The following is a 27,683-nucleotide window of genomic DNA, read 5'->3' as shown; positions in this document are numbered from 1 at the left end:
TAATTTATTGTTTCACTTAAATCGCTATTGTTGATGCATTTATGGTGCATATATAGCATATTTCGCCTATATAACGCGTGCAAGATAGCATAGAATATGAATATTCCATAAAGTGAGAAAGAGGAGGCGTTCATGCGCGCGAAGCTCGATTGTTGGCGGGGAATGAGAATGGAATAGGATGAGACTTAACGTGCACGACGGGTCGTAGGATTGACGTGTTCCTTATAAACCAGAAGGGCGAGGCGAAGATAGTAACGGAGGAACCAGACGCGAAAGTGAAGGAGGACATTGCGCGGGTGGAAAGCAGGTGAGGGTGGAAGGATGGTGGATGGTGGATGGTAAGGATGACGAATAGAGAAGGAAGACGGGATAAGGTAGGAAGGCACGTCGCGGCGCCTGCACGCCGTGGAAGCCCGATTGTTCTCCGCAACCGACTGTGTCTCATTACTTCGAATTGGCTAGCCGTAGACAATGCCAGCGGGTAATACGATTATCCGGAAGATGGTTTTCAGCGGCCACCCCTTCGTTTCTATCGTCCCCTTCCTGCGGTCCAATGTCTTTTTACGCTCTTACGTTTCAACCTGCGCCGTCGTATAAACCCTTTTTCCAAAGTATGTTGAGAAAATCAGTTCCGCGGGGGTATACGAGACCGGCAAAGAATAAGGCAGCGCGGAGATGACGGTGACTAAAGAAACAATGGATCGATGCATATACGGAAGTCCGTCTTAAGGCGGCTCTAGACGACATGGCTAATTTACGTCAACTTTACGCACATTCGCTAAATATTGACCTACATTTATATTGATAATTATGCGTGTTATTTATACATGTACACTACAAAAAGAGTTTGGCGAGGGGCATTTCACTCTCGAGTCAAACAATCATCGTTGCTCGACTCTCGCTGACTCGTTCCTTATTTTCATTGAGCGTCCTTGTTTAATCTATAGGTTGAACAAAGACATCTATCGTATAGGTCGCGGACTAAGTGCACGGTGTAAACCAAGCTGTTGATTCGCGCTGACTTCTTGCTGACTTAACGTTTTTTAAACCCACCGACTCACTAAGACTCGCACTGTGACTCGAGAGTGAAATACTCCTCGGAGTTTGGTAATAGCTACCAAATGTTGAGTGAAATAATTTTAATCAAATGTTCGATTCATATAATTAAAAATAATTTTACTTTACTAAACATTTAGTATTTATTAAGTATTACTAAATATAACATAACCAACCGATTGGTAATGATTACCAAATATTTTCAAAGTAAAATTGTTTTTAGTTATATTAATCGAATGTTTGATTGAAATTATCTCACTCACTGGGTAGCTATTACCAGACTCTTTTTTTAATATATGTATAACATTTGATAATTTGACATACATGTCGTTTGAAGCCGCCTATATTTATCATATAGATAAAAATCGAAGATTAACGTCTTTAGATCGAAGACAGATGGTTTCCAAAACATGCAGAGAGTGCCCGCCGAAACTTTGAATGCGAGGAAAGGGACGAGTGCTTTTCGCGGCGCAACAAACAGAACAGCTTTTCAAACGTATACTGCCAAGCTCCGGTTACATTTCGTCGGTCGCCCGAACATTTCACCGCGTTTTTACTTACATCAGCGGCACGGCAACTCCGTTCGGTTCGAGTATGTTCCGCGTATTTCTAGTATTCAAGAGGCAATTCAACCAAATCTACGTTCTGCGCCTGGTTTCAAAATTTTGTGGCTAGCAAAGAATTGAAATGTTTTTCTGGTATTAAAAGTCACAAACGAAATTCCTGGGCTATATACAGAAGAAAAGGAAATTTCTTTGAGTTACAATATTATTGCTCGTTCAACTTTGTCCTTATTTTAAATATTATTCTGGCATGTTTTATTAGAGATTTTCCACACGACGAAAATAATTTGTCAATTTAAAACTTTTGTCACACAAGTATTTTTGTTGGATAATGTAAACGGTATTTTTTGATGCATGAAACCGTAATGAGTTACCATAACATATAATGAACACGTTTATATTTATATCTCTCTTGTATATATGAAACTAAAAAGATGTTTAATATTTCAACAGATTTCAAAGATAAACTCATGTCAGTCAAATCTCCCCGTTTTTAAGGATGACTTCGTCTTTTTTTTTTATTTGCAAGCATGCGACTGTACTTGGCTTTCATCGTGTCGCTCATTTGAATTTCCTTTCCAAGTTGCTTCGCCTAGAAAAGAGCTGCCGAGCGCGTTGGATAAAGATTAGACGAGAAAGACCGGACGATGGAAAGAGAAGACAAGTAAAGATGAGTTGAAAAGACAATGAGCCACTAGAAGCGTGACGTTTTCTTTCATCCACGCAAAGATAAAAGACGAAGGCTGATCTACGAAAAATATTCGTTCTTTCACTGATAGGACATTTATATGCAAAAAAAATCGATTTCCTACTTAAAATAACAGACTAAAATCAACCAATTCATTCAGTATAAATAAATAAGATTTTCGAAATTGATAAAATGCTTATATTATTTTTTTAAATAAAAGATTTGATAAATTCTAATCGATTATAAAATGAGTTTATTTAATATAAAACGTATATTTTCTAGTATATAAAGTGAAATAGTTTAATATATATTTATGTCCAGAATTTTGCAAACAGAATTTATAATCATATAATTATAATTAAGTGCTAGATGATAAATATTAAACTATACTTTGTTTATAATTCAGTTTGATAAATACTTTCCTCAATTAATACTTTCAAGTATTATCTCATTTTTCAATGTTAAAATTCTAATCACTTTCTCTCATATTAGACAAAGTGATTAAATGTATAAGATGAAATTACTCACAAGGTCATAATTTTAATATCTCAAACGCGATTAACATTTTTTCTCTTTCATTTGTATTGTACTTTGTGAGTTGATAAGCGGACAGACAGACGGCGCGTCACGTTTACGCGTAGTTATCGCGCAATCATTCCATTATCGAGGCTCGTACAGGCAAGCAGTCGTGTCGCGTGTCGCTCTTTACATTTCTTTTTGAAACATAATCGCGAAAAATGCTAAATATAATACGAAACGTACTTTATGAATACTCACAGTACACGATTACTGGTTCGCACGATTAATTATTCATAAAAGAATCGAGATGACAATCGTGAATCACGGAACAGATATTTCGTACGGTTTATTCATTTGAAATAAAAACGCGGAAAAACAGAATTTATTACTATTTCGCGATAATTACGGATAACAATTATTTTTGTTAAATGTAACATTTTTGTCTCGCTTGAGTATAACTCTCGATTATTCCTCGAACGGTATCACACGAATCATAAAAAAGCAACGTTAATGAATACTCTCATGCAAATAACGCAATTCATGCGATTCTTACTTTCACAATTAATATAATTCGCGTAATTAATAATTAAATTAATTTTTCGTTTTCGTGCATCTTTCGTGATATGATAAAAAATTGAATGTAACTTTGAAACTATTTATCAGTAATAAAAGAAATATTTTTTTTTTTTATTAATCTGTAGCTCATTCTATTGACTCTAATCATATCTTACAGACATCGTAATAAGAGATTCAGTCCTTTTATCTGCTCTAAATTTATTTCGCAATTCGGTGGCGAACATGTTTTTGATATTCATTTCTAAAAATTAACTGATAATTGCACAGTAGTATAGATAATAACTGTATATTACATTTTTTCAGATAATATCTTCCCTCTCACGGGTACACCTTGACGTGGTGGGAGGGCTCAGTATCCAGAGGATATACACGAAAAGAACGGTTTTTCTCAAGTATCTAAAAATTTTCGGATCTATCTGATATATCCAGATAAAATTTTAGATATTGAGTAAAATCGTTCTCTTCGAGTAAATCCAACGACGGGGAAGCTAACGTACCCTCGTCGCCGATTTAAATAAAAGTGAACGAACCGCAGCCGGTTCGTCGCGTCGCACGTTTGTTTCGGGAGTGCCGTTAAAGTTATCGGACTAATGGACTTTTAACAAAACCCATTCGATTAGATTCTATTTCGACGGTGGAATCACATCTTCGATGTTTCGACAGGAAAGCGGAACTCTCTTTGAGACGTTGCTGCTTAATGCAGGTGACCGGTCACTGGTGCAACGCTCTCACGCCTCTCACGAGGTGAGGTCGGCCGCGTAATGTCACGTGAGTGTTCGCGCGGTTTAGCAACTACCGTTGCTGTCGGCTAATTGAGGACACGCTCTGTCTGTCGGCAAACGGTTCGGCCCTTAGCGGTAAGAAGCGATCGATTGACTTGGATTCGTCTCTGCGTGTATTCTGTTACTCGTTATACAGTTGTTATGAGTTCATAACGATTGCACAACGAGTTACAGAATTTCGCTGGTGGTCGCTCAAAAAGGAGTTGTATAACTCTGGTCAGGGCGCTCATTTCTCCGGGTTTATCTACATGCTGAATCACGTTTAATCTGACTTGGTCAGAGCCTAGCTCTTAGTGGGATCTTAGGACCTAGCTCGTGACGAGGGGTTGGATCCCATTTCCTGGATCGTCTAGATTGTTAGACTCGGCAATGGGTACCAACTTTTCTCTTATTAGAGGCGCTTGTCACGTCTACCAGCCTTTTTGAATCGCTCGTGGTACAGCACCACTTGTGTCACACTAGAACTAGTGTTAGGGCGTATGCCTGAGCCAATTTTAAACGTGATTTCGCGTAAATCAGAGGTGATGGACTCGATACGATCGATTTCGTCTTCTTTCGTGTGGGGCTTAACTCTTGTTCGGTATTCATCGTGTGTTTCGCGTGTACTCGTCGACATGTGGTGTTGATTCCACCGATCGAAATGGAAATCACAGATCATAGGTTTTGTAAACGTGAAATATCGCAGTGTCGCGCGAAAGACTTTCATAAATAATTAGTCCGCGCGCGATTATAGTGTATTATTCGCGAGTGTTTTACGCGAGTGTCCTGTGCGAGAGGATGTCAACCCGATTCTGAGAGGAGGAGGAGGTCTGGCAGAGGCATCAGGCACCAGCGGAGCAACCTTGCGGTAAATATCATTTTTTACTTATGTAACATTAGTATCTTTCTTCTGTATCTTATTCTTGAGTCGTTTTATTTTAATGATTTAAAAATGATACTTATAAAAAAAGGATTATTTTAAAATTATTTTGAAATTTTGTAAATATGTATTTTTAAGAAAATGTATAATTATTTTTATAAATATAATGGAATGATTAATCAAAAAATTCGAGACTTATAAAAATAATATATTTTGAAAATTATATGATTATTTTCATGAGAACTTTGCATTTAGTAAATATTTTTTAAATATTGTGATTGATCTTTTTACTGTTTTAATTTAGATTTGATATTCTTTTTGTTATAGAATCGTCGTAGCGACGTTGGTGATATAACTCCGCTGTTGCACATCAGGTTGGTGAGTGATAAACGAAGTTGTTATTTTAAAAACTTAAACGAAGTTAGTTAAAACTCGTTAATAATGTGATTCGTTTTTAAACTTATACGAATTTTACAATATTAGAAATGCATTTAATATTTTTCTTCATTGTTTTCCATTTTTTCTGAAAGGCAAATTATGTATAAGTACATTCTAACATTTGAATAATTTTTTTCGCTGTAAGATTTTTGTTAAATTCGAATTCGGATTTTAAATGTGGCATTACGAATTCTCTTTTCAATATGATTTCGGGGAGGAATAGTTGATTTAGAAGTAAAAAGGAATGGTACAGGTAACTGCGAATAAAGATGCCGACTAAGGAGACAATGAGCCACATCGTGGGCAAGTTTTATTTTATTTCCGGGAAGATAAGACCCAAAGATATTAACCGGCAAAGCGACTTAGACTTGGACAAGACGACGTTTCCACCTCACTATGGGTTTTCATTCTCGAGGAAAACTGCTCTGCATTTCAAATCCGAGGAAAGCCAGGTTGCTTCTTGTCGCAGATGGTCGATTTAGCTTAGCGATGGTAGAAGAAAAGAGGATGGGGATGTTCGGACAAACGAAAGCTGAGAAAATGTCTTTACATTGATTTTTCTTATATCATAAAATATATTTTATTACTTATCACCTGACATTCGATTATTATGCAGTTGTAATTTCTATCGCAAAAGCTGAATATAAATAACATGGTTCATACTTTATATACAAAAATACATATTTTGTAATAAATAAACTTAATCTCGGAAACTTATAATTAATTTTGTCAATTAACAGTTATCTACATCAAGTCATTTATTTGAGTGGTATGATACGCTCCAGTTTCAGAAATCTAATTGAGATAGATATGTCGCATTAATCACATCCAAATATTACTAATTTGAAACAAACGATTAAATGTTAAATTTAATTATGTAAAATCAATATCATCACTCTTTTCATGTAGCTGATCTCATTTAAAAGTAACACGAAGAATTGACAATAGAACAAGTGATGTTACGCGCGAAAAATAGCACGCTCGAGAATTAACCGACAACACAAATCCGGATTTAGTCGGGAATGCTTGGAACTCTTCTGCATTTCAAATTGAAAGGCTAGGCGGAAGAATCGTCTGGTGGAAAATGGGAAAAAGGTCGGATGCGATATCGGACTAAACGGGGTGACGTGAGAAAGCGAGGGTGATTGCGAGAGGGAGAAAAAAAATAGGAATTTTTCTCGGGGCATCAAAGCCAAGGTGTAGCGAATTTGATCTATCGGCAATAACTTGGTAGGCGGCGAAGAAAAATTGGATTTTAATCGAAGTTAGAAAAACGCGGGAAATTATAATACCATCTCTCTTTTTCATTATCTCATCTTAATCTATAATTTTTCTATAATTATTGGATCATCTAATTATTTGACAGGTTTAATCATCCTTTGATCAGTCTCTATAACATAATCGTGCGTGCATGAAAAATAAATGCCCGCGTTGAATATTACACAAATATGATTTCTCTGTTAATAATCGCTAACAATGAAATCAATTAAATTTTACAAGAGATAATAATGATTATAAGCGGCTAATATTAATTCGCGGAGTTATTTGCTGGTTCACGTAATAAAAGTAGGTTATATAATATTGAAGAAATCAATCAATCATTGACAAATAATTTCATACTAATTAAACATATGGAATATTTTAGTATTTAGACAAAAAATATTGTCTATTAAAAAACAATTCAATTAACTCCTTGTGTTCTCGATGCTGCAAACAAATTTTTTAATAAAATAATAAAAGTTTGCAATTTTTAAGATTATAGATATGTAATTAAATAAAATTATCAGCTTTAAATTTTGATAGATAAAGTTAACTTATAGTCTCATTTATGAACTGTTAATACTCATTGTGATTGATTTTCTTGCAAGCTAGGTAAATTGTCACTGAGCGCTATGTGTCTATATGGATAGGCCATGTAAGTAATGCGAGCGATGCCGAAATCATTACCAAGTCAAATATTGAACTTGGCTAATTTGTTATCGGCGAGAAAGTAGAACGACGTGTAGAAATCTCCTTTGCCGGCAAATTTGCCCTAGTTACCGAAGTTATAACGTTGTTAAACGTTCCTGGTCGACTTATGAGAGGTAGCCCCGTTGAAGAAAATGTATAGATCACTCTCGAACGGATTCTCGTGCATGGAAATAGGCGTTTGGAATAATAAAGGGTTTTTTCGGAAGTGCTTTGGAATGAAGTTTAAACGATCACGCTTGAGGTATTGCAGTCGAATATTAAATCGGATAGAACTACGGTCTATACAATGGCTTAGAAGAAAATTTATAAATCATTAAGAGTTTAAGACACTTTTTCGATTTCTGGTTGCCGCTTTTGTTTTTTTTACGACGTGGAGCATATTCTCATGAGATTACTTTACTAGTTTACGATCGTTCACGTATTTACATGAAACATTTTTTAATGTATTAAAAAAGACTGTGAAGAGTTTCATTAAAAAGTTTTATTACACTTTTGCATATCTTTGCTAAAATAACCCATTGTGATTTGCATATTCAAATCATGAGTTTGTATCATGAGTATCATAAGTTTCTTCGGTGAAATGACAGAGCTCGTAATAGCGTAAAATATACACTATGACCCAGATCTATTTCGTTTCTTATTTATACATTCTGTGAACAATTTGGAATCAGTTTTGTGATATTTAATTTAAATGGTATTTAATTGAATACATAATTAAGTGTATTTAATCTATATTTATCAGTTAAATGCTTTAATTGATTATTTAATCTAAATTTAACAAAATCACTAAATTGTGATAGATGTATAAAAAGATTGATAACCGAAAATTGAAACTGCAAAAAACCTGTTGCCTGTTAGACGACTATTTTTACTAGAAAGTTACGGAGATATCATGCATTAGTATATCTCTCCTTTATCTTAAATGTGACACCTTTATCTTAAATGTGACATGTAAAAGAATTAAATTTCTCAGAAAAGTAAAAATTTATTTTTTAATTTAATCAAAAATTATCGGTAAATTAAATGAAATCAGCAAAAAGAATATATTCTTAACATAATCAGATGGCATTTTGTCATTTTCGTTTCATAACTCGTTTTGATAAAAACCCTGCTCATTTCTAGTTGTGATGGCTGATTTTTTTATGAAGTTATCAGCTTTATTTCTAATGAGATTGATATAATAATGTTTAATCACACATTCGCGGTAATAGCTCGAAAATGGCATTTTTTGAGTTGTGTCATTTTTTAAGGAAGAGTGCCATATAGTTCCCTACGTTCCCTATTCGTTTACATGTCTCACATATAGGTAGCACTACGCTAATATTCCAAACTTACATTAGAAACCATGTATTCTAAAGTTAACCTTCCAATATAAGTTTAGTTGTTACTTCTGACATCTATCCTCTTTGTTCATCTTATTGCTCTGTCGGTATGCCGAGGCAGGTACATCCCCGAAGTAATAACGCGCGTGTACTTGTGCATTTCCAGTGATGTGGAACGGAATGATTTGCTCGCGGATAATGGCAACCTTTGTGCATCTTTAACAGTCATTCGGAATTCACACCGGACACCTTTCAGAGAATCTCAGCTACGATAGTCACACACGAAACTATCGTTCGTTCAAAGGACAGAAGAACAGAGAGCAAAGGTCCTTGAAACTGTCTCGAGAAGGTAGCTGACTACACCCGATGCTAGCACTTATCGTTGTGTAACTGTTTGCTCAACCACGAAGACAAGACCATTTACCATAACGAGGAAAACGCTAGCGGAACCTAGTACCGGTGAAAGCTCGCAACAATAGTTTATCCTATCCTTTGCCCTCCAAATCCTCTACTGTCCTGTATACTCTTCTTTCATATCTGCTTACAATCTGCTTTTTATCGGAATTTTTAAATCTCATTTCCGGTAACATAATGCTTAACGAAAGCCTTAGAATAATGTTAAAGATTTAGATCTCGACAAATTAGTAGTACTGATGTGAGATTGCTACGTTTCATTGATAGACGTATTATTTTGTCGAATACATATCTATACTTAAAGTTAGATAACTATTTTCATAGTTCTGAGTGGACAATATCCTTAAATAATAGTCAGAGCATTTGTGTCAACGGTGTTCTACGTGCTAGATGTTCCTCGTCGTTTCCTCCGCTTCTACGACCTTTCGTCCATTAAGTCGTCTCTCGAGGAAGTCGTTACCACGAGGAAGGTGTAAGAGTAATGGCGCTGACCTTTCGTAAAATATGACATAGTCGTACATGTAACGCGATGACGCAAGTTTACATGCATTTTCTATGTTTAGCGTGATTTAAGACTGGTACTCCATTTGATTAATAAATGATTAAAAGATATTCGATGGCTTGCAAAGATGTCGAAAGATTATAGTCAGAAACCAGAGAAAAGAAGAGAGTCTTTAACATATTCAAGTGAAAATGGGACTTTTACATAAACTTGCGTGTCTCGTTCTAAAGAAATAATATTTTGAGCACGTACACCATCACGGATCGTATTACAGCGAAACGGAAATAGAGACACGAGCGCCTTTATTGCGGTCTTCGCGGAAACATCAATAATCTCAGGAACTTCTTAAGCGGCTTGAACGTTCTTTCGGTAACCATAGCGCTTTATATGCCGATAATCGATTGACGAAGAAAGAATTTTGCTGAGTTTTATACCGCAAAAAAAAAGGACACGCCGCTCAAGTATCTCAACGCAAATCAACGATCGTCTTTGATAAAAATCATCGAAGCGTTTCGATCCGGATGATGTTAAATATACTCTGAAAAGCTTTTCGATTTAAATTTCTTTTCAATGTCTTCAGCTCTTTGATATTTGCTTTATTGCTTGTTCTTTTTGAACATTCTTATTTAAGTAAAAATATCGAATTTATGATTCTAAAGTCAAGAATCATATAGTATTGACATATTTCAATAGATTTGTTGGTAAACGATTTTCAGTGCCAATTTATACATACCTACAACAAAAATTAATTTTATTATAAATTACTTATTATTTAGGCATTTATAGTGCAATAGAAAAAATTTATCGAATTCATTTTTATACTGAATAAGATAGAAAAATCTATAAATGAATAATGTGATAAATTGACGACTGAATATTAATCCACTTAATCTTATTTATTGAAAGTAGAGTCTTTCAAGGTTTAGTTACTTTTTAAAATATAATAAAATTCATGTTAAAGTAGAATATAATAAACAGCTTCGTATAGTGCATTACGTAGTCCTCAGATTTTAAGCATATCTTTTAGATTTTTGTATCAAGTTTCTTATCATGAAATTCTAGAGAATTTTCTAAATATTCGATATATATATATATATATATACAGGACAACGTAAAGCAATCGATACACGTTGTTTTCTGACCAATTTGTCGAGCTGCAAGGCGGCCTGCTTGGTTCGGGGTAATGAGGGAATTGTTTTCCGAAGGTGGCGCGCCTTTTAGCGCAAAATTGCTCCGCTCCCTACGCCGGCGACCAGTGTGGAAGGGATGAAGGAATCGGAGAAGAGAGGGTGGCGCAAGGAGACTTCGGCGGGATGCAATTTATCCTGTCGCATTAGATTCAAAATAATTGATCCCCCGGGCGGATGGAGAATAGCGAGTCATTACTTCAGAGTGATAGCACCTCCATCGTAGTGCAGGCCGGAGGAAAATAAAAACTCGGAAATCACCTGCTCCAGATGAAAAATTTGACAGCCGAGAAAGAGCGAACTAAGGAGATGGCGAGAAAGCCGCGGATGCGGCATGGGGCAAGGTAAGGATAGCACCTTTGCAGAATGGGCTTTCCGCAGCTGCAACAGCCCGGAATTCGCTCGGAAACACATCGTTTGACTTCTCGCGCAGCTGACTGCACGGGACCTTCTTTGTTATTGCCTGTCACATCACCCACAAGAACTACGTAGTTATTATAGTCTTCAAAGAATATCAACGTTTCAGTCAAAAATACCATTTTTAATTAGTGCTTGCTACGTCCTAAAAATATTGCGTTATATAAATGAGAATAAAACGTGAATGTGCTTTCCGAGGTAGAAGCAAAAATAATTCAAATTGTACAATTTTACTTTCAAAATCGAGTTGTGTAGTGTCAGTGTCCTTCTATATAGAACATGCATAATTTTTAAAATGTATATTTAGATGTTAAAACATATTTTATTTCAAAAATTATGAAATAAAAAATATTTTATATAGTTTTATGCATTTTATACTTGCAATCGTTAAATTGTGCATTTAATCATTTCGAGTTGTACTTACGTATATCGAGTGAATGGACATCCGTGAGTGGTCCAAACAGTATCAATAACGTACAGATCCTAGCGATTATCGATAAATAATCGGTCTTCATGTTCTCCGTTGAGTGATGACTTCATCAGAGCATTCGACAAATAGCTGTAAACATAATTATAAAAATAATCGTATTAAAACGTGTATATTTCTTATTGAGCTTGTATTCTTTTAATTTCTAATATTTACCTAGCTAGCATTTGTCGTTGCATTGCAATAAGAAAAAAATCGATTTTTCGAGAGAAAGAGAGAGAAGGGGGGAGGGAGGAGAAAGAATTCTAGTTTGATTTCGCCAATCTCCGGAATCAATATTTAAAGCAGAGAAGACAGACTTGGCTGCTTGTGCAAGGACGTGCTTCGGAAGTCCATGTGATATTGCCTGCCTTCCAATTTGCTGCCATTGTTTTCGGTCCGGATAAAACCTTCGATCGCTATTCGGTCACGTTTCTACACGAAGCACCCGGGAGATTTTAAAGCCGCCTCTCGAAATATTTTCTGTCCTAGCGCCTGAAGTGGAGGGTCAAGTAAAAAGAAACTTAATCGACTTAAGAGTAAAACTATACGCGTCTACGTATTTCTTTTTCTTGGCACAATCCTGGACGACCAGTCAGCCCTCGATGGTTTCCGCGGTACGTGCGTCGCCTAGAGAAAAAAAAAACCACGAAGAGACCCACTCGAAATCGAGTCCCTGCTCAATTAGCTCAATCTTGCGTCCGCGTATCCTTCTCGATGAAAGAAAGCGTGATAAAAGAGAATGGAAGAATGAACTTATTATGTTTTAAGAAAAAACTTTCGGAATATTAAGGAATAAGTCAGTTATATTAAAAAAACAATTACGCGCGTTGTTAGAAAAATGTTCTGGTTAACTAAAGAAAAATATTTATAAAGAATTGGCAAAAGAGAAAAAGAGAGATATTACTTTTGCATTTGTTCAATTTTAAAGGTTATATTAAATTATTTCACAAAAAATGCGTAAGAAATTTTAGAGAAAAATATTTTATTACATTATTATTTTATATTCTGTGATATTATTTCTGACGGAATCATGAAAAGAATGATTTTGCTCAAGTATCTAAAATCTTAGCTAGATACAGATCTGAAAATAATTTGGTTAAACTAGTAAAATTAATGTCTAAGATATTCAAGTATATGCAATGCTGCAAAAAGTTTTGAATTTCTTTGAATCTAGTAATCAGCTTGAGTGTCCTATAATTATTTTGATCGCGTAACAAAATTATTTTCTACAAATCTGTATCGAGCTAAATTTTTAGATACTTTAACAAAACCGTTCTTTTCGTATTATTAAAAGGAACACGATATTTTGAAATTCATATAGATATCGTAGGGTAGTACCTTCTCGATCAGTCGCGAGAATAAGGAGAGTAACGTATTGTGCTAGAAGCTAGACAAAGAGTAATTAACTCCACGAAGAGTAATTGATCGCAGATAGAAGGTTCGAAACTAAGTTGTTAGACACTATACAGCTTCCAGCGGCACTGACTACGTTTATATCGTAGCTGGGTCGTGAATGTCCACGCGAAAGGTATTCACATCAATCGACATTAATTAATTGCTTTCGCTCGAAAGCGACGTTACGCCGTCACGCGATTTAATATCTCTCGCGAGGTAACTCAGCTGGCAATTTACCTATAATAAATACCTCGAATTTTTTGGTCTAGCGACCATCAGGAGAGTGACATGACACGATTCACACACGACACACACGGGGACAGTGCTCCAGTTAGTTACCATCATTCACCATCCGAATCTGTGTATGTCGACTTTTCTACATATCGGTGCTACATTTAACGAGCGGAAATGACTAAAAACTCAAATGAACGTTAGTCTAGAGAAAGAGTAAAAGTTAATCCCGGAATGACAATAGATACGGTGTATGTATAGAAAATTTCTGTGGCTAGAATCGATCCGCTTACACTCGAGATGATGTACGAAGGGATTTTATTTGCGAGTGTGTAGGCAAACGTGAACAAATCGCAGATGTAATCGCAACTCCCAGTCATCGTATTTATGTATTTACAGATATTTATTTATGTATTCCATTAGAGGAGCGGATATTAATGATAATACAACGAGACGAAGAATCGATGGGGTAATAAATATTAATATGGCAATTTTGCGCCATATTTTTACACGAAAATTGCCATGGTGGCACATTATCAAAAATATCATTTTGGTAATTATCGCGTTCTTGCATTTTAATAAATTATAATTATAAATACTGGCAAACTCACGTGTATATGTGTAATGCAAAATTCGAAGCTATATAATTTTATAAAATTTTATTCATAACAACACTCTTTTTCCTTTTAAAATATTTTTTCTATATGGATAATTTGTGATACTTATAAGTTTATAATAAATATAGTGAAATTTTGCAGCGGTTCAATACTGTCATATGAAGATTTTGCTGCTTGCGGATAATTTCGCGACCGATTTATTACGTTTTGATAGATTGTAAACGCAATGTGACGCCACAATTATAGCTATACGCCTATGTGTTTCTTGGTATACCAGGACGTGTAGCATTGCTATCGACACAGCGTTAATTAGTGCACACTTGCGACCTGATGTTACCGAAATACCATTAACGATCCTCGCACGGAGTGCGCGATGTGGTATCGCCCGTTTAGATCACGTTTTCTGCCTACCGCAAATAATTAGCAAACGGCTGGCCCTATGACTGTATGCCGCTATAGCGATTTGGACATTGGAGGCGCAAATTAGGACGGCGTCTACCTAGATGCGTTTGCCGATAATTTAATTGATTATTGACGTATGCGTATACACACGTGCATCCATATCGATCTGTCGCAGAGGACGCTATTTGCTCTCTTACGCTCTAAGATGTACGGGCAAAGCAGCTGCTTTGTTAGAGAATTTCGATCAAAGCCGAACGCGCATCTGTCAATAGCAGAGGCCTGATAATTAAATCGGTGCCAATTTATATATGTAATGAGTCGCACAGCGTGCCGGACTAATAAACGTATCACTCGAAAATCGTGATCTCGTATTAATATATTGTGGAAACGCAGCTAATTAGTAATTACTTCATAATAGTTGCAATTTACATTCATGCGCAATTCAAACAATTAAGGAATATTAAACGGATACTTAGTACTGATAAAATGTGAAAGAATATTCATTTTGTGTTCTACGTGAAAACATATCAAAAAAATATAAAATATAACTCTCAGTTCTTATTCTTTGAGAGCGTATACTTGCTCGTTCTCTTAATGTGTATAAAAACTTGATGAGCACAGTAATATTCACTCTATTTATATATGCACAGTGTAGTAATACTGTTACATTCAGCCACACATTATTACGTTTAGTTTATTGCAGCATAATTAGCCGCATAATGATCGTCTAATCCGCACATAGGCAATTAGCAAGCTAATGCTAATTTACATTTCAACATGATGCCATAACTGCATTTATCTGCGAGTGATTAGTTAATTTTAAATTAGCCCGCTTGATGTTTGCTCATACGCACTTCATTCCTCGGTTATATACATATGCATCTGTATGTGTATGTATACGTTCAAAGGGACCTCTGGTAGCACAATATCGATCGTCTCATATGACGGCTGTGCCTCGTTATCTTGTACGTGATATGTCGATACCTTGTGATACACTTAATTGAAGACATTTTGCCTCATTAGCTATGCTGGTTGGACGTCCCGGATATCGTGATTAAACATTATCATGTCATACATTGCGACGAATCATTACACGCGATACCCTGGTAAATGCCAGTTTGTGTGGTGAAAGAAACGAGAGAGAGAGAGAGAGAGAGAGAGAGATATATATAAATAATATATAATTATATATTTATTGTATATTCATTATTATAGAATTAGATTACCTATTTTGTCATCTCTTTACATTTTCAAGTAACTTTTTATTAAACTTCTTAGTATTAATAGATGGCACTAATTAGGAGTACTAATTAGTTAAAGATTTAAGGCTATGTTATAAAACTGTTAAACTGATGTTGTAGCAAAACAGTTTAGTCGTTAGAAAATGACAAGGAGAACCTCGTAAAATTTTTCAAGACTCAGAAGTACTTTCCAAGGACTTTTCCGTAATGACAAGAACTCTAGGAGGACAAGAATTTCTTCCTGCTGCCGTTGCAAAATACATTCGAGATTTTATGGACCTCAATAGCTAGAGTCAGTGAAAATTTGCGGATCGTATGAAGCGAATGTTTGAAATCCCGAAAGACGAGTCGAGGTGAACGTTTGTTTTAAACATTTAAGAATTTCAATTAACGTATACAATTGATTGTATCATTGTTAGATGTATCATTATAGCTACATGTAATCAAATATTCATGACGCTTAAATATTATATATATTATTTCTTTAATATAGACAAAGAAGCTCATAAAATTGCAATGCAATATAATTAGTATCATGACCTATAAACAAGCATTAAAAGTTCACTTATAAATTGTTAATTACTTTATTTTTAAATATACAATAACATAGATTTAACGTTTCGGCATACTAAGTCTTCATCAGTGTTCACAAATAAGTAATCCCTTTCTTTTTCCGTACACACTGATGAGAAGACGTAATTATATTATTTCTTTAAATATATAATATCATCTGATATTAAGTTTTCTGGATCAAAATAATGATTTATTGATTAATAATATACACATCTGACCAAGAAAGTTTAGTAAAATGTGATACTAAGTTATTATTATAACTCGGCTGCCTACAAAATAACGAATCGCTTGTCTTGATACTGATATGAGTTTGTGCGGTAGAAAATTGTAGCGTGGATAAATTACTTAACTTTAGTTAGCCACCAGCTACCTAAGGTTACCATAATTCCCATAAGAACCACATTTAGACTTTCAGTGCTCATTTATTCTAATGCTGCAGCAGTGTACAAACTTCCTGTCCTCCATGCAACGTCTCGATGTACACTTATAGTCTATATAGTTTCGTGTTTTCGTGTGCAATAAACTGAGAAATTCCGCTTTGCAGATGGAAGTAATCGAAAATAAACTTTCTAATCATCATAGATTTTTCAACTGTTAGAGAGAATTAGAGAAAATTAAAGATAATAAATCGCGTTTGTTTAAATTCTATCTGTATCTATCTACAAGAATAAAAATAAACAACGTAAAAGGATACTACTCGGGTATAGTTTTGTGAAAGCTATCAGTTGTACAAAGAAACTCTTAACGCTAGCTTCCGTAAAAGGATACTCGAAAGGACTCGATCGGGAGAATAACGAAAGGTGTTTTCCGCGTGGAAATGGCAAGTTGACGTACGTGTTGCAGAGGAAATCGTAAAAATATTTTCACCCGATATTGTATCGAGAGTGGACATCTATCGCGCGGAATTGTGTGATCGGAACTATTGCGAAGATGCGCAATATACGCACATTTCTACATATATTGGAGTGAGAGTTGATTTCGGTATGCATATATTGAAGTGGTTGTCCGCATATAAGACGTAATCCCAAAGGAGATTTCGTCCTCAATGGTCGGCGAAAAACCGCCTATCCTGGTGGACCTATCGCTGGCTATTATCGCGTACCCTGCGGTTTTAAGCTATCGCGGCATGTAAGAATGCCAAGAGAACTTTCGGTCCTCCTTGATGGTATTGCCCACCTACTCTTCCCCCATAGAAGTATATATATCCGAAATCTTCCGACATCGCAGAATCTTCCACCGTGCCACCATGTCCTGCGGCCTCCATCCTCTCGGCCGAGATAACGCCAGTCTGTTTGTACAAGGTGTTAGGCATTTACCAGTGTAGCGAACATATTCCAAAGACTAGCACGATGCAATATTTCACGTAGCCCATTGCGCTCACAGTTTAACCTGGACTACATCCAGGCAGGCTAAGACATACTCCAGGGTTAGTTTCGGAGATTCTGTATTCTCGTGCAAGATTAATTTTCAAGTGTGTCTTAGCATAAGTTAACACACGATTACGATTTTCATATCTGAATTACAAGAAAAGAGTACAGATGTACTCTTTCAAAAAAAAGATTATGATCCGAAGGCGAAAGGAGGAGATATAATTTTTTTATGCGTTAATGTAGATATTTAATAAAATAAAATTTCTATAGAAAATAATTTTTATTAATATAATTTTATAAATATAATTTTATAAATATAAAATTTTAATTAATGATCAAGAGAAGTTTTACGATCTCAAAAAGAGTACATATATCGATTTTTGAAAGAGTACGGCTGGTGACCCTATAAACGATACTAATATGTTTGAGCAATAAATATCTAACAATTCCGGGAAATGATTGCATCTATCGATTTGGGATAACTTTTTTTTCAAGCACATTCAGATTCAACAACATTAAATCATGTAAAACAGCTTCGTAGAAATCTAACTGACATTTATCGAAATCCATATTGCACAATAGACTTCATTAGCTTGAGTGTTTCATCATTTCACGCGATGTCGTAAGACTATTGGCACAATAGATGACCTGAATAGCATCAATTTAATGGAAGCTAACTTCTTCAGAAATAGATACGAATATCCGTAATTGTTTGCAATACCGTTACAATAACTTTTCTTTCGAGCGTCATAAATTTATCGTAATACGTAACGTTGCTAAAAATTTCGAACAAATACTAATTTTTTACCGAACAATTATATGTATACAGATTGATAGTTTCGAATCCACGTGTCATGATATTGGCGTCTTTTCGGCTTCGCGTATTTATTTTCTCCTGCATGACACAAGTCCATGCTCGTTATGTATTGCGATCATAGTGTACGATATTGTTAAACGATATGTCCGATATATATCTTCTGGCGGCGAGACATCGCTTATATGGAACAAAGCTACGTCTGTCAAGCCCATTTATTTCGTCTCGCGTACAATCGGGGAACCGTCTTCTTATTTCAGTGTTATATTCCTTGGAAGATTTTCAACAGAGGAAAACACAAATATACGTACACGGCATCTCTGTTACTTTTGCGGTGTTCGTTTGGCTGGCGCCAGGTATTACGTCTCGAAAGAATAATGGTGTACAAGCTCCAGCAATTTTTGCAATATTCGATGCTGTATATTTCTTGGCGCAATGCATATTTATATCATGGTATGAATCACACAGTTTACATTGGGCACTTTTCCACGATTTACATTAACCCTTACACTCATAACCCTGCACTCACGCATGCAAATTTTGCATGCAAATTCATTGTGGCAGTAGGAATATTAAGATTATTTTAAGCAATTTATTGCTGGTTACAAAATTTTTGATAGAGAATTCCATATATTATAATTTATCGTGTAATACAGTAAGAAAAGCATTTACATTTTTGAAATTATTGTAAGAAAAATTATTAAGAATTCTAGCTTTGTAAATAAATAACGTGTCAAATATTTGAGACACTATTTATTTACAAAGCTAGAATTCTTAATAATATTTCTTACACACAACAAAATTGTAAATGAAGTTAAAGATTCAAAATTTTAATTGCACATAAATTATGATAACGATGCTACATATAAGATCAGTGTCGCTGTTGTAATTTATGTGCGTATATTTACACAACTTTGTTAGTATATCATATCTTTGTATCTAATATAATAATAAATTATAAGAATAGATGCTATTATAAGAATAGGTATTATTTTGCGTAAGAAAATATAAGAAATCATCTTTTCATGATGTACAAATATCAGTTTTTAATAATTGCAAAATTAGATGAAAATATCATTGGTGTCACTCTAATTAAAAAATTATTATTTATAATGCATATTAAATTATTATATACAAATGTACAAGACTTACCCAGAAAGCAAGAAATGTTTTGAAACATTCCAGCAACATTACAACAACGTTGTAATGTTGCTGCAATGTTGTTGGAATGTTTCAAAATATTTCTTGCTTACTGGGTAATAATAACAAGATATAAGAAAGCTCTAGAAGTTCACACGTATTAGAATACGTATCACGATATCTAAACAATATCATATGTATTGTCAATCTATCGGTGATGTTTAAAAATTTGACAATTTTGATATCATACATATTATACAATGTTACATCGATGCGGTATTAATCCGTCTTTTTTGCCGATAGCTGCACGGATACATTGTGAATCAAGTTTTATACATCAGTGAACTGACGAGGGTGATCATTTTCTAGTAGAGTATAATAACGGATGAGAAGCGAGATGTCCACGTCGCGTCGCATCGCGTACTTTTGCATCGTCGCGGCAAACCCGACGACGTCGACGTATTATCGCGTATCATTGATGCATCCCTCGCGTGCCCAGTGTTGAAAAGTATCGATAAACGATATCCTCGATAAGTTCCGTTGTTTCCGCTTCAACTGTTGTAGCGCAAGGTGCAGCATGCGTTATTATCCGGCGCAGTGGCCGGCTGCGCTTGTCTGAACACGATTGGATTTTCCTCTGGAAAAAAAAAAGAGAGATGGTATTCCCTACAGAATGGACCGTCGCCGCGCGTCTATACCAATGAATCATCCGCCGCGTGGCCATACATCGCGCGTCATCAGGTAATTAATTATTCTGAAAGTGTGCGAACGGTAACGAACATCCTGCTTATAAATATTTCAGCGGAGGAGTTTGCATAGTGTTCGCACGCGCGTGCATCGAACCGTCCCCCGGAACATTGCATTATCGTATATTGCACGTACCATTCGAGCGTTATCTGCGTAAAGCGGAAGCGCGGAATAAAACGACTTTCTGCAAAGGAAGCGTAATGGACGCGGAACTTCATCGCGAATTCAATGCGCGAAATTTATTTAATTCGATTTCCGCGTACGCGCCCGGACGCGAATGAAATTGCGGGCGGGCGCGTCTGTCCCATTCAGATATTCAAGACGCCTTTCGCGTCATTGCACTACATTTTTTTCAGACGCGACCAACGCGCAGCTCGATGGTGCAATGCTATGGAGTTCCGATTTCGTAAAGGAACTTTGCGAACGAATGTGATAATATAATTAAATTAGAGAAATCGTGTCACAATCATAAAAGGAGTTCTCGTATGGCGCGTGACACACACGCGTCAAAATGGAATTCATTGTTGCGCGAACCATTGAACTAACACGCGTCCTAAATAGCTAGTGTATCGTTAAACGATACCCTCGATGCGTCACTCTGCTCTCGTTCCGTAGTTGCAGGAACTCGCGCGTTTACGTTAACATATAATAAGCTATCTGATACGTCATTGAATGCTTCTCGCCGCGTCCTTATATCGTCAGCTGAAATCGTCCTCAATTCGCGGCGTTCGCCCTAATATAGCTTTTAACGTATTCGTGCCGCTGCGTACGTATCTACAACTAACACGCTCCTATATTAAGCCGTTGTTACGAGAACTTTTTAATTGCTTGCGCGAGTTTCAACGATTTTCTCTTAAGAGCTCGTAAAAGATTTAATAGATTAATCGACGTGTCGGCGTGTCGAAACTTTTTGTGGCGCATCGCGCGGACATATACGACACGGAAACGAAATCGCGATGATGTCGCCGAGGTATTGTCGTCCTCCTCTCACGTCATGTCTACGGTACCTAACGTTCGATGCTTTCTAGCACTGTTAATGTCGCTGCCATCAGCAGCAGTGGCACCAGAAACGATACACCGGCATCGTTACATTGTTCAGTTAACCTCGCGTCATTTCAAGGGATACAATTTTCCTCCTTCTGTACGAAGTATGTCATTGCGATAAGAGCGCGTAATACGTTCCACCACCCATCACCATCCTTACTACCACCACCATCGTCAAAGTTGTCGTCCGCGTCTGTACATCGTACGTTGTTCTTCCGCGATGTCGGATATACGCCATCCCTTTATGGACCACAAAGCGCGGCTCACGTTCTCGGCGAGATCTTGTTTTCTTGCTGGGCACCGCCGTGACTGTCAACGAATTCTCCGACCGGAAGGTATCTAATAAATCTCTGACGGAGACGAGAGTTCCTCGTCACACAGACGCGTCCGCCATGCGGAAGGAGCTTTCGGGGATTTTGCGGCGACAATATTACTTTAAAACCATCGCGAACAAATCTCGTCTCAGATGGCGACGTTTTCGTGTCGCTTATAAAAACTGTTTGTTTAATTAGAGTGTTTGGAGCAGAAAATGTTTGTAGTCAAACGCCACGTCGAAATAATCAACGTCTACTTTGACAGAATCGGTAAGAAGAGAGAACAAGAAATTGTGGAGATTAAAAGAAATAAATAAATATGATAATACATCAAGTTAAAATATAAATGCCTGTAAATCAAATCAATTTAGCGCGCGCAAATTAAAGCAAATTAAACTAAGCATGTAAATTGCTGACTGAAAAAAATACATATATGCAACAGTTTGTTTCTTTATCATAGAATAATTAATTGTTTTATATTGATACGTCAAAAGATACGTTTAGAAGCAACAGCTTAGTTTCAAAGAGAAAAATTCTCGTTATTTTAATGATACGTAAATGTGGTTTATTTATAGAAGTCGGGAACATCAGAAAAATATTTTTATCTCCCGCACACTTGATTTTTTTTAACTATTTTACGTTTTTACTATTTTTTTTTGCTCTCTTTCACGTATGGAATATTTATTCTTTCCGATGTTTAATATGTTATTACAATCTAGAAACATCAAAATATGTTTTTAACGTTGCGGGATTATGTACACTTCCACACATTTTTCCTGGCATATTATTTTCTTTAATCCTCGCCCTCTTTCACATACAAAATATTCATCTTTCCTGGTTAATAAATTATTAAAACCACGCGATAAATTTCTCATACCGTTAGACGAAAGAACGTGGCCTGTTTGTGTATGCGTGTACGCCTTTTCCAGCAGAAGGCAGAATCGAACGGCGCTTATCAGCGACGCCGATACGTCTGACCGCCGTATCCGACCGGCACGGCGCGGCATAGTCGGAAGCGGCGTGCATATGTTATCGTTCGATACCGCTCGTGTACCAGCGGCACCTCTGACCGTTCGATCCCGAGTTATGATAAAGTACGAGAAACGCGTGCGACACGTTTCGCCCACCTTGCTCATTGCGTTTTGTCCACCTTGCTCCCCTACCATTGTGCTTTATCGCAATTGTCGGCGACCCTGGTCGTGTTAGAGCCGATCATTAACAGATACTGCTGCGCGTGAAAGTAAGATGCAAATTTACGAAAGAGAAACCGGATTATGTAGGAGATCGTCAGATTAATAATATCGTATCCTCGATTAATGAAAAGCAACGCGTTATCACCAATCTATTTTCCATTTTTTCATTTTTTTATGTCTGTCAAATGATTTATACAATTTTATATATATATATATATAATTGTACAAATCTATCTGGTTATATAATTGATATTATATAATTTATATATATATTGATTATATAATTTAATAATTGATATATACATATATATCAATTATTAAAAGTATATTGTTTGCAATTGTTATTGCTATAACATATAAATAATTCGGGGCGTGAAAAACATGAATAATCGTTGCCAGCAATCTGCGTCTGCGTAATCGAAAGATATTCGTGTGTGTAATACATATGGGAAACAAATTTTAAAAATGACGCGAGATATTCCGTGCGTTGCATTTCGTGTCATTGCGCTGTTAGACGGCAGTACTGCTGGAAGCAACCTATAATTTACTACAGTTACATTTAATCATTAATGAGGTATATACGCTGAAGATGTACGAATCGGATAACACAACAGCGTCAATAGTTGCAACGAAGGTATAATATGTCACACCATTCGTAAACGATATCGATTGCGCAATTTGTTTTTATTTTATACAAAAAGTTTGGTATCAAAACGATATTCAAAGAATTACTTTGTAAACTTATTTAGTAAACTACAATGGCATGATTAAAAAAAATGGAACAATATTGTTTATATATCATGTGTGCAGCGAAGATATAATATGTCACACCAAAACGATATCGATTGTGCAATCTACGTTTATTTGATACGAAAAGTTCGTGCATTAAAATAGTCAAAGAATAACTTTGTAAATTTATTTAGCTACAATGACACAAAATTTTGAATATCGTAAAATTAAACATAAAATTTTAAAAAATTCGTTGACTTGGTGAATTAGATTTTCTTATTTATACAAGTTGCATACATATATATGTGCATGTATAAATAAAATTTTATTTACTAAGAAATAATTTCGAGCACCGCCTCAGAAGACGTCATTAAGAGAAAAACACATCGGCAGAGAAAAGAGAACGAAAGATTTAAAGAAAGAATCTCAAACACTGTCCAAATTATTTCTATGTAAATTATTTTCCTAAGTTATAGCGACTACGTACATCCTCTTCTAACATCATCAAATGATAGTAGTATTTTCCTTTGAGGCCAAGTCAAGTGTGAGCAAACATCTTTTCACCGACAATGAGATGCTCTTGAAAGCTATTTCGTCTTGTAACATTAATGAACGTCGTTGCATCTTGGCGCGTCGTTAGCATCTAACGTTGTCGAAAGTGGCGCATAAGTTATCATCCAAACAAGATGTTCGACCAGCTGTATACTTTGCCCTGAACGAGCGAATCTTTCTCGGTACGAGCGACCATTACGATAAGATATGAAAAATGTGCTCGGTACGTTTGGCCACCATTGTTACGCTCTTTTTTACGCTCGCTTAGTTTAAATAATGGTTTTTTGCTCTCCTCATGAGTTCCTGCGGTTTGTAGAAATAGTGTTCCTAGTTTTCTTGTATCACGAATGGTTTTTTATTACAAAAAATTATCGATCTTTTTTTCCGTACATTGGTCGACAAAAATAAATAATGAAAACGCTGTAAACGCGAAGTCCTTTTGAAGCAAAATTATGTCATTGAAATGTTATGCTTTAGTTTCAAAATCTATAGGTACTGTAGGAATGACGACTAATATATTGTACGATTATATGAATTTCGGAATAATTTTTCTGTTGCTTTATACTATTTTTTATTACTACCGAGATTTTCGATTACTTTCATAAGATGACCTCAAAGATTCTCGTGAAAGAGATAGTAAAAGAAGGTGAAATTCAATCTATGAAAAATTGTTTCTTTGACCTACTTTGATCTCCTTTTCGTTTTAGAGAACTCGTGTTTTATAAGATTATGTAATGAAATAATCGATGAAATAAAATTGACATCGTTTCTTCGACTTTCTATTTTCAATTATTTAAATCAATATCCAGAAATTCAATTATTTAAATCAATATCCCTCTAATAAACATATCCTTTTATAACTATTTGCACTTATTATTACAGAATATTAATAGTGTAGAGATATCTCTTTTATATTTTACTTTTATTATAAAGCAAGTAGAATTACTATAATAAATGCGCATGCATATATACCGTATGAAGCGGAAATTTGATCATTTATTTTTCTTAAGCCTCTAGTTTCTGACTTCTTAAGATTTAGGTCGAAGTGTATGAATTTCATGCTTTAATCGTTATAATTAGCGCTTTACATCTCCTGTTATCGTTTAGAACGTTGCTGCCGCGGTTATGACACGCGGTTACGAAACGCTTGCACTATCATCGGAGAATTTCAGTAGCAGGCTGATTAGATGCAGGATCTAAGCTCGGAAATGAGGAAGAAGATTACGGTAAACGACGGTGGCGGTATTAATTGAGATACAAGGAATTAACACGAATAACGTTACCGACATAAAATTGAGTACATCTAACGTAAGCATGAACGCGAGAGATATTTTGAGATTGATTAAAGTTGACATTATACCGCTTTTACATCTTGCGCGTCTCTTCTTCAAATACGTGCACACGCGATTTTACAAAGAGAAATTTATATTTATTTTTCTTTTAAATTTCGTGTTAATAAATTTACTTCTTACGTTTCCCTTTTATAAATTGCTCTTACCTTAGTCTCTTACCTACTCTTACCTACTCTTTTTCTAAAGCTTTCATTTCATTGCTATCTGTCTGTGCTGGCAAATATTTATTTCTTCAAACTGTTCATAAGTCAACACATTAACGTGAGCGCATTGTGCGCACGTCTCACGTAGTGAGATTTTCACAAAAACGGCGACCATTTCCACACGATTTTTCTTTATAGAGGGTTGAATGTGTGCGGGCGAAAAGAATTAAGTTCCGCTGGATGTTTGAAGTATACTCACGCCGAAACGAATAAACTCGTTGCAACTCTACAAAAGTGAGGAGCGTGAAATACGCTCGTTGTTATTTTTATCTATATAAAACTGTTGCTGCGTGTTCAAGAGAGCCACGCCGTGAGTAGATGAGAATGAAATGCAGTGCGAATAAGACGAAGTAAGTGGAAATTCTAACCGAATTTATTTTTACGATCATGTCTTTCAAATTGCTATTGATTGCCGTGAACAAATATTTTTTTTATTCATTCGCATCAGAAATCGGATTGCGCTGAAACATAACGTTAATTATAAAAATAATTATAAAAATAATGTAACATTTTTTCGTCCCGTATATGTATATTACTTTCGTCCTATCGCCGAAGGTCCATCTTCCTTTACAAATTCTTTTTAAAAATAGGTTGAGTGAACGGAAAAAGTCTTTTCCGATTTAACGGAACAGGAATAAAAACAGCATACCACTTTCCGGTGTACCTCCGTTTTCTCCCACTTGTGTCCATTTCGTCACTCGATCGAGCACGCAATATGTTCGCATGGAGCATACATACGTGTAAGTGCATTTCCACTTTGAAAAAAGCGCGACGCAGGTGGCAGGGCGTTCTGTACGACGGGGTAACAGGGGGGATAGGGAGAACATTACAAAAAAAAGAGGGATAAAGAAACGGGAACGCGATTCCCCGCAATGTATTTCAGTCAGAAGCGGCTTTTGAAATTCTGACGCTTCGTCAGTTCTCTTTGGATGCATTCGCAGAGTGGCATTATCGTCGCTATAGTTACGAGTACATCGCGCACGCTTTTTTTTCCCCGAGTTGCAGCTGCAGTTTCGGCTTCTGACGTTTCATCGCAGCAAGTGGGCATCGTGTACCTATATGGCTTTAGCTCTTTTTTAAGGACCACTCGGTGCTAAAAGTCCAATATTCCTCTTTCTCTTTCTCTTTCTCTATTTCTCTTTTCCTCTCTTTCTTTCTCTCTCTCTATTGTTTTATTTCTCTGTTCTCTGATGCTTTTTCCTCTCCATCAACGTTACTCACATTTCTACGTTCTGCCTTCAAGAACTTTTCGTTGAAACTCTCGTGGTTGCACAGACGCACTTAGCAGTTAGGACATATATGGATACCGTGATTCTAAATATTATATTTCAAAAGCTCTCTCAACTATCTTCTAGACGACTATTTTTATGCTATATTCTGTGCATTTGAGCAAACTCAGTATATCCATATAAGTGTTTAAATATCACGACTATTCATAGCTCCGTTCAGATTTCCTATCCGGATGTATTCTTATTTACCATCCGGTGAACAGCAAGGATAATATCCGGATGCGGGATCGAAAAGCACTCCATCATAGACGATTAGTTTTTCGTTTCAATATAGGTTAATCAATAGTTGCTTATTAAATTCGATGTGAGATTAAAAAATTATAATTATACTGAACGAAATACTCATCTAACTAATCGTAAAAAATATCTTGCTATTACACTCAATAATGATAAATGTTCCGAGCTCTTTCGTAAAATGAGCGACTATTTGGCAAATGCTTCTATGACTATGTCGCATCGTTCTCTTTTTCTGCTTTTACAGATGAGTTGCACGAAAAAGGTAGAGAGAAATGCATATCGAATGGGGGAGGCATAATCATCGACAACTATGTCGACGGCGATGGTGACGATGTCGGACGAATACGGCGCGGCGCGGCGGTAGGAAGTGAGCACGTCGATTGAACATTGTTTACATTCGATCGAGCAAATCGGTTCGGCGCCGCTTCTTGTTTCTCGGTTCCACGCGTGAACGCGTAAGTGCGGGTGCTCGCACCG

General features: G+C 36.0%; 1 protein-coding gene across 1 annotated transcript in view; it reads right to left on the bottom strand.

Moving 5' to 3' along the window:
• The window catches only part of LOC108731210 (discoidin domain-containing receptor 2), an 83,510-nt gene that overhangs the window by 33,330 nt on the left and 22,497 nt on the right, over nucleotides 1–27,683 (bottom strand). Inside the window, exon 2 of the mRNA XM_018461411.1 lies at nucleotides 11,719–11,853. Within this exon, the coding sequence (XP_018316913.1) occupies nucleotides 11,719–11,809 (91 nt within the window). The 5' untranslated portion in view covers nucleotides 11,810–11,853. The remainder of the gene's footprint in view (nucleotides 1–11,718; nucleotides 11,854–27,683) is intronic.

This window comes from Mycetomoellerius zeteki, unplaced genomic scaffold (genome assembly GCF_001594055.1).
Source record: "Mycetomoellerius zeteki isolate Tzet28-1 unplaced genomic scaffold, Tzet1.0 scaffold122, whole genome shotgun sequence".
In the NCBI taxonomy this organism is placed as follows: Eukaryota; Metazoa; Arthropoda; class Insecta; order Hymenoptera; family Formicidae; genus Mycetomoellerius; species Mycetomoellerius zeteki.
This window is presented reverse-complemented; position numbering and strand designations above follow the sequence as displayed.